Genomic DNA, 9,556 nt, shown 5'->3' with positions numbered 1-9,556 from the left:
GAGATGGAATCCTTCGATCGGGAAAACGCCTTTGGTATTCTTCAACAGCAGCACGTGCATTGCGACCGCAAAATCCACACACAAAATGCATATCACAATATTCCACGTGTGAAAACACAAGAGGCATTTCAGCAACTCATCACACAACTAATTTACCACCCATTCTCGACCCCGCCGCAACGTAATCTGTAGGCTCTGGTAGGTAGCGCATGAGCTTACGGCTAGTGACTCACAGCACTCAAGGACAAACAGATAAGGGTCTCAGCTGACAGGTACGTGGACCTGCAAGAAGACCACACTTTTCTCGGGCCATTATCTCCGTAACCGTTCAACTTTGGACATAGGTGTTTTGGGTTATATCGGCATACTTTAACATAAGGAACACCCTCCCGAAGTTTGGTCCATTCCTCCTGGGACACCCTGTATATATACCGTATATATTCCGAGTATTCCCAGTTATGACCGTTGTTCATTCCCGTACACGCCCTCGTATGAACCGCGTCTGTCAGCTGGCGAATCGCTATTTTTAGCCAGCTACAGACAGCGCGTTCTCTTTATCTCGACACTTGAGAGCGGGGTGGGTTGGTATGTCCAGCGCGGTTCACAACCGAGCGGCAGTCTTTGTTGCGGCCGGCGGGGACATTTTCGAAAGCCAGCCTTAAGCACCAATCAATTAAAATTAAAGGTAATTTCACGAAGTTAACTTTACATTCATACTTTAAATGTATCATGTATTATCCTGGTTTATTATTTTGTTCCGTTTATTGTCAGTAATCATTACCTTATATTCTGAGTTTAAAACGGCCATAACTCCGTAACCGTCCAAAATCGGACATATGTTTATATGAACTTTTTTGATCACAAAGACCTAGGAAATCACCTCCTCCAGTTATACCCTAAAGTCGTGAAACACTCTGTATATAATATGCTTTAGATAGAGAGTCTTATCATGTTTATAGCTGAAGTTAATGTAATGAAAATTCCTACATATATATTATGAATTTGAATTTAACAGAACACGAAATATGCGTTATATTCAGTTTATATTACTTAGATTTGTTCTTATAGAAGACATTTTTCAACATATTATGTACACTCGTATACAGGATGTCCCAGGAGGAATGTGCGAAACTTCGGAAGAGTGTTCCTTATGTTAAAGTATGCCGATATAACCAAAAACACCTATGTCCAAAGTTGAACGGTTACGGAGATAATGGCCCGAGAATAGTGTGGTCTTCTGGCGGGTCCACGGACTGTACCTGTCAGCTGAGACGTCTTATCTATGTTTGTCCTTGAGTGTGGTGATTCACACTAGCCGTAAGCTCAAGTGCTACATACAGAGTACGTTGCGGCCGCGTCGGAAATGCTTGGTAATTAGTTGTGCGGAGTTGCTGAAATGCCTTTTGTGTTTTCATACGTGGAATATTGTGATATGCATTTTGTGTGTGGATTTTGCGGTGACAATCCACCTGCTGCTGTTGAAGAATACCAAAAGCGCTTTCACGATCGAAGGATTACATATCGAAGTGTATTTACGCGAATTCACCAGACATTGCGCGTGATACTGGTTCTCTTGCAAGTGTTTCTGTGCACTCTGAAAGGGAGGATGTACGAAGATAAACAGACGAGAGAACATTCTTGAGATGGTTCAGAGAAGTCCGCGTCTGTCCACTCTTAGAATGGCCTCTCGCATCGGCGTATCACGTATGCAGGTGTGGCGAACTTTACATGATGAAGATTTGTATTCTTACCATGATCAAAGGGTACAACATCTGGAACCAGGCGACCATGCACAGCGTATGGATTTGTGCTCATCCCGAACTGTTAAGTTTCATTTTATTCATTGATGAGGCGTCTTTTACCCTGGACGGTGTAAATAATTTACAAAATGTGCGTACGTGGCCCCATAATAATCCACATGAGATAACGGAAACGAAATTCCAAAAGAGATTTTCCGTGAATGTACGTTTAATACAGTTATGTAGTCTGTTTATACCAGAAGGCGCAGTGAGCCATGTTACGTCAGCGCTTGCCAGTCATGTGTCATGTGCTTGGAAACCCTAAGGACAATTATGACATGGCGAGCGACTAATTTGTACTTCAATTTTATGGCTTCTAGTCACTCACAAGTTTGTTTGATGTTACGTACATTATTAACATTACAAAATCCACCTATTCCTGTCAGTTTTAATATGTATTTTATAATCAACAAGTGTGTAACACCGGTCAAAGTTTGACACTTCTCTGGCCATTATCTCCGTAACCGTTCAACATTGGACATAGGTGTTTTGGGTTATATCGGCATACTTTAACACAAGGAACACCCTCCCGAAATTTGGTCCATTTCTCCTGGGACATCCTGTATATTGTAGTTACCGCCAGTTCCATGTTTAGTTCCGTGCAATTCAGTGTAGTTGCCGAACGAATGAGTAGTCTTTCGTTTCGGTGTATCTTGCCTATTCGGACGCGCCATAGCTTAAGGGGCTAGTCGCTGGCTTTCCACCGCGGCGGCCCGGGTTCGATCCCAGGTCTGGTCAAGTGGGATTTGTGTTGGACGAAATGGCGCTGAGGCAGGTTTTCTCTGAGTACTTCGGTTTCCCCTGGCAATCTTCATTCCACCAATTGCTCCACAATCACCCTCACCTATCATCTGGGGCTGATGCAATAGGCCAGAAGTGGCCGCAGTACAAGAGACTTGGTCCCACACTAGCAATAAAAAAATGTTCCCTATTCGCTGAGTAAAGTAAAAAAAAAGTAAAGCTATCCCTGTACCGTGAAGGCCCATAGGGTTGTGAGACGTTGAGGGTCCCACACTATCTTGACAATCGGCTCAAAGATGGCGGTAATGTTGTCAGCCTTACCCGCCGGCCGTGCTTTAATCCCCAGGAAAATTATTTAATTAATTCCTGGTACTCATTTCTGTTAGGGCCTAGTGCGGCCGGAAGAATCAGGTCAACTGAAAAAAATCCAATGACCTCATCGGGACTTGAACCCGCGACCTTCCGGCTTGTAGCATAGCCCCTTAACCACAACCCTACCGCGTGCCCCGCCTATTCAGTGAGTAAAGATATTATTTTAATATGGATATACGAAGCATAATATGCTACATAGAGGAGACTGTTCACGGCTGACTACCTGAGCGTGTTATTCATAGAAGCTGGCTTTAAATGTCGGACTAGATGCGGCAATTTACGGCACGTAGAACTGGAGAGGGATACGGGAGAAGGAAGTGGAAGTTGATGGTATGAAAGATTGTGTAACAAATGATGGGACTTCCCGATGGATTGTCAGTGGGCGTTTCGCTAGTGAACCAATATATTTAGATGGGAGGAAGCTTCGTGTAATTATTATCGAGAACAAGTGAGCGCATTAGTCTTCGGTCGCGATCGAGAGATCACGGTGACCGCCGTGTACACGAGTAGCGAAATATTCATAACATCCTTTTAATTATTTCGATAACCGCATGAATGTCGAAAGAATATGTTGGATAAAAAGAGGGAGTTCCATTCTTCTCTCCTACGTACGTTCGAAATAATCCTGTCTCCTACAAACTCTTAACGAGTTGCGCATGTACTGTATCTCACGTAGGTGTCAGCAATTTTTGTCCTATTTTAAACAAACTGGAATTGATGGAAAAATAGTATTAAAACCAATTATGTCAAATTTCTTTAAATCCGTTTAGCAGTTTTCAAATTGCAAGATTTGAGGGTTCCACGGCCGTGACCATTAAGACTGCCGTCTTCTGGGATGTGGCGCCGTGTAGATCTTATGTGAACCGACGTTTCGGTGGAACGTATCGCCTCCACCTTCAGGATAGAAAGATCCGTGAGCAAGGAATATGCTTGATCGCATGACTGCAGCCACATCCAAAAAGATGGCATTCTTCGGTTTTCAAATTGTTTTCTGCGTACGGACGGATAAGAGCGGAAGTTTCGAAATTTTTAGGCTCCACAGCGTTGAGAATGAGTCGAAAATCGTGGCTGCAATGAGTATGATCTGTTTAGGCATATGCATAAGCTAAATTTTGTATTAAATAGTGTGCTTATGCTGATTCGTCAGTTTTGAGTGCACAAAGGACTGCAGACCCACTGCTAGCGCTGTGTTACTCCACTCATGAAAAGATAAAGGCAACGTCAAATAATTCAATGTGTTTCAAGCATTGCTGTAAATATCTCATTCTGTAGGACGCAAGCATTTGTTTACTGTTTAAGAGCATATATTTCCGACACGCTTAGTTTCCCATAATAATTTTGTGTGTGTGAGATAATCATCAGTTCGGTGCTTTGACTACTGCGTGCAAAAACCTGCACATGCAAACATGTGTCAGATCATAGGTTGCAAATTAATTAAAATATTAATATTCTGCTGATTTTGCTGAAAAAAAGCAGAAAAAGACAGAAATATAACCAGTTATTAAACGAGTGTCTGTAATAATACAGAATTTAGTTACCTTTAATTGAATGGTTTATGTTTATCAGACTGCAGAACAAATTTTATATTGTAATGTTTGTTACAAAATTCACTCAAACGTTTTCATACGAAAAGAATGAGTCCAGTTATTTATGGCGTGTGTGAAAGATTTTTAATGTAAATTTGAACGAGTTAAATAATTTTAATTTGTTTAGTATATTTTATGAAAAGAAGATAATTTTACAATTCAAAATATTTCACTTTTTAAATTTTCCCAGTCTATATATTTTGGCGGTCTTAGAAATGTCATAATCATAACTTTCTGTTCTCATCTTTATGTTGATTACACAGCTTCCTGTTTTCTTTTCTTCAATTTATAAATGCAATTTTCTTTTCTAGTAGTTTTATCCACTGCTATATGAAACAGTTGCCTTTTTTCTGATTTGCAAGAAGTTTGTATAAAATTCTGGAGCCATAAAGCTTAAAAAGAAAGAGACGAAAAGAGGAATGAGGCAGTTACATAATATGCAAGTCTTTCGCCCCGACCGGGGTTATGCACGTACATATGTATAATGAAGGACGCAGAAGACGTTACAGCTGTCTAATTACATACAGAGGATAAAGAACGGAAAAATTACAACGCAGAAACAGCAGAAAAATTCCAGTCCACGTTGGAGTACTCATTGCTTTAGTAACTTCATATTTGAGCAAAGCAGGAGGAAACAAGTGCTAGAAGAGAGAAATATTTGGCCCATTTTGTAAAACCCCTCTAAAAGCACCTGTTAATTTACTTCTTATGTGTCCGTCAGTAGCACACAGACGATCTCCTAGGTTTTAATGAAATTTGGTATGATAGACCTAAACAAATTTCTTTTAAGCAATTTTGATTTTACAGAAAGATCTAATAAAGTTTTGTCTTATATTATGACTCCATCAGCGAATTTGATATAATTCGACGTTAACTCTTATGTAAGTTTCCTTCACCTGAAGTTCTTGTTGTCGTATGTCCCTCATAGTAATTTTCACTCTGATTTGTGACATATTTCGACAGATGTGAGTAGCCTATTTAACGAAATTCAGGGGAATAAATTTAATTATTTTCTTTGCAAGGAAATATTTCCCTATTTATATCAACGCGTTGTGGTATATTTCTGTTAATTAGCTCTGCAACAATGCTTCCATTCTTCGTAAAATATGCAGTGTTGTTCCAGAATTAGCTAGATCAGTCATTCCATCCTAAGAACAAGAGTCCTGTGCAGCCGATACGCAACTCTATGTCGAAAGAAATGGCACGAATTCGAATTCGTTGTTACTTACTGGTATCTTTACAATCCCAAAATGTAACTTAATGAAGAACGGCTGACGAGATGCACTTACTTAAAGAGGCTGACGCATTCATCTCGAAGAGACTGGAAATTAAACGAACTTGATATTCTTAAAATTTCAATGTACATAGAACCTGTCATATAATAAAACTCCGTGATTTTAGTCCGCAAGCGAACTATACCGACCGAGCGACCGCCTCTTGTCGGCGAAGTTTAGTGCAAACTTTTGCGGATAGAGGGTGTCTCGTGGACAGCGCAACGAATTTCCACGGCCATTTATTTCGGTTTTCTAGACCGGAGCCGCTATTACCTATTACATTTTAAAAATATCTTCTTTGAAGTATTTTCGAGATAGTAATACTTAAAAGGAATGAAATATTTTGAAGGAAATAATAATAAGTGAATTAAGATCCCTTTCTTCTGGACACCGAGTATTGTAGTTAGATAGGAACCAGTATTTCAGAGGAGTCTGATGCGACCATCTCCAACGCAAACAGAGAACCTCAGTTCTCACATTACAATAAATGCTTTAAAGCATATTTTATATATTTTATTAAGGGCCTTACACTTTAAACTTAGATCTTTTAAAATAAATATCTTGACATTTAAACCAGCAGCTGGGTATCAACCTCTACGACAGCCCTATCTAGATGTAGTTCGTTTCTTCATCTGGAGCCCAGGCCTTCGCCCCATTTGTTTGCATATTGGTGCCCACTCTGTTGTTACATTTATGTTGAATTATGATTATTTATGTTGGTAAGTCACTTTGGTCGGCTTCAATCTCACAAATCGCATTTTAAATGTTTAATTATTTTCGGATAACTCTCTGGCACCATATACAAATTTGTATCCGATTTATATGAACATAATACAAATTGTGGTTTACGAAATAAAACGATGTTTTTATGCTATGCATTTCTGTTCTTGTAAGTCATGCACAGACTATAATGGGTTCACCGTCCATCTGCTCTCGCAAACATAGCAGCGAGATTGCAGACAGGTGAGTAAAGCACTTTTTAGAATTTGCTGCAGAATTTATCTTTAGTACCTAAAGTTTGTGACAAGGGTTGATTTATTATTGGAATAGTATATTGGACTTTGCATATTATCTATGGTATAATTCTATGTAGGTATACATGTTACGTATGTACATATATTAATCATATACAGATATATATGTTCTCTCATATGTTGGTCTGAAGAGACCACTTGAAAGACCGAGGGTGTGCGGGCGGACAACAAAAATGTGTCCTTAAATTTATGGAGTGCGAGGGTTGGGACTGGATAAATTTGGCTTAAAATAGGGTTAGTAGCGGGTTGCTGTTAACAGGGTAATAAAATTTAGGATTCCATAAAGACCGGGATTTTCTTGACCAGCAGAGCGAATATTGGCTTCTTAAGAGGTCCCTCCTCCGAGGATCTAGTTAGATATATATTTCAGAGAGTACATTTTGTCCAACTCAGTATTGGTATACTACGTATAAATCTGGACACATGTTCTATTATTGTATGCACGGGTACCCAAGTTACAGGCTAGACTCAGTAGCCATTCCTGGCATACATGGAAATACGTAAGAGCTTCAATGGAGGTCTGTGGTACAGGCCCTATACTCTCACGGTTGGAAATGAGTTGCAGTGTTGCCCTGGCTTATCGTGTATTCTGTGTTCTGGCTGTCTGTCACAAGGAAATATTCACCAGGTTTGCCTTCGCGTCAGTGTTTCCTCCCTCTTGACTAGGGCTCTCGCTTTTTAACTAAACCGCAATTCTTCCGTTCACCCTTACAAAGTAACTAGAAATCGAGTAGAGACGAAAATTTTTTAGAAAAAATTTCAGGTGCCTACTTGACTCTAAATACACGTACTTCTGCCTGGATATATAAAATCTGTCAAACCTACAGTTACATAAGTTAATGCACTTCTATTATTTGTTGAACATTTGCAATGATACGTATTTCGAGCGTCTGCCTCTGGACGCAGTTCACATTAATTCATCGTGGCTCTTCAACACTCGCCATATTTGTTACCATGGAACTATGCTAAGAGGAGGAGGGATTTTAAATAAAAGAGAATGGCATATAAAGGTGGTTATGTGCATTATCCTGCGTTTTGCAATATGTGGGCAGGCAGTCATTTGGCTCATACTCACCGATTTGACATTGTGGCGAAACAAGATGTACCTCAGGTCGCTGGAGCACTGGTATCCCTTCACGTCCAGTTGCCGCTGTGGACACACAGACGAGTGAGTTTTGCTTCTGCTGGGAGTGGCAGTTTGGGTGATTGAATTCTGTCATAGCCCTTTATATTTAGCATTAAATTTATCAATCTAAACGAGATATTATTGAGTGGAAAGAAATACTTTGACCTAATAACAACTGAGGAACATTGGACTGGAGGAAATAACACATCCAAGAGCTTCATATTATATAGTCTTCGTCTACGAGTAATTGTTTATAGTGCTTACATCTAGAAGGCTGAAATAAAATTAACGTGTAACAGGCATGCAGATAGTGGCACATACTTGTAAAACTTTCGTCGAAGCACTTCACAGTAAAGATACCACTTCGAACACATGTGATTGGATGGGATGATAATATTAATATTATATAGTATAATTATAATATATATAATATTATGCTCAGCACCGGGGCCACTGGCTGACTTCTGTGTGAAGCCTTGAAACTTCGACTTCTGTTAATAATTAGATGTATCGCTGAGTCTAAGCCTAACATGATTAAAGCATATAGTGGTGTGGAGGTGGAGTCCCATGTACTCCAGATCGTTTTTTATTTCAAATAATCAATCGTAGGAGGTCGACTAGGTCATAAAGCTCGTATGTCAACTGTACGTTAAGTAAGATGGCAATATTAGCATTGCCTTTCGCTCAGAAGTTCTCTTATCAGCGGGCAAACGGCGGCCATGACATATTCTCGCTCCTGATTTGTAGTCTTTATTTGAACTAGAAGCTGCCTCAGGATGCACGTTCTGCGCAGACTGTCACTCCAGCCGTGAGGAAGTAAAGCGTATCGCGACACAAGGGAATTATAACCTTCTTTACATTAGATATTGTCCATTCTCTAGAGTACATTACGCGCACACAACTTACCGGAAACAATGTTTCCGCCATCAGATGTAGAGGGGGTATGGGGGAGTACCCGTCAGGAAGAGCTAGTGATGAAGGCTAGCGGAAAAATATAATATCCAATATAATATTCGCATAATTGCTTTTGGTATTTTTGTTGCTGTTATTTTTGCTATAGTCCTCTCTAATTAACCCCTACTTAAAAAGTTCCTAACAGTCCTTCAACTAGTCAAGAAATTATAATCCTTTTTGGGGGGGAGTTGAAGTTTTATGAGATCACTCCGTTGAGCCGTACCCTGATCCAGATGAATCCAGCACACATCCTCACACAATATTCCTTTAACCTCAATTTTAGCAGCATCCTCCCATGCAAGCCTAAAGCTCCCAAGCGGTACCTTTCTTTCAGGAATTTAAACTAAATGTAACCTCTACTTGTCACTACCTCTCCATACCCGTGCATGTTACATGGTCGCTCATTTAATTGTCCATAATAACTGGCCTGTGCTTAGAAGGTATAAGACATGAAGCTTCACTTCATGCAGATTATCTCAAACCTCATTTCCTTCTTCTCTGATAAGTCCAGATTTCTGCAAGGACGGTTAGTCCGTGGTCTGCAGAAGGTAGCTGAAATATTCCATGTGGACCAACAACACAAGCTCATGCTTTTAGCACTGAAGCAAATATTTTCGCGCTGCGATGTGAACCGGGCTTTACAGACCAATATTGGCGGATATCCGGAGAA

General features: G+C 40.0%; 1 protein-coding gene across 1 annotated transcript in view; it reads right to left on the bottom strand.

The window, feature by feature from the left end:
• Nucleotides 1–9,556, bottom strand: part of LOC111869272 (inactive dipeptidyl peptidase 10) — a 164,322-nt gene that overhangs the window by 36,431 nt on the left and 118,335 nt on the right. Inside the window, exon 4 of the mRNA XM_023860666.2 lies at nt 7,882–7,956. Coding sequence (XP_023716434.1) covers nt 7,882–7,956 — 75 coding nt within the window. The remainder of the gene's footprint in view (nt 1–7,881; nt 7,957–9,556) is intronic.

Source organism: Cryptotermes secundus, unplaced genomic scaffold, assembly GCF_002891405.2.
Source record: "Cryptotermes secundus unplaced genomic scaffold, Csec_1.0 scaffold18, whole genome shotgun sequence".
Classification (NCBI taxonomy): domain Eukaryota; kingdom Metazoa; phylum Arthropoda; class Insecta; order Blattodea; family Kalotermitidae; genus Cryptotermes; species Cryptotermes secundus.
The sequence above is the reverse complement of the archived record's forward strand: the minus strand, read 5'-3'. Positions and strand labels throughout refer to the sequence as shown.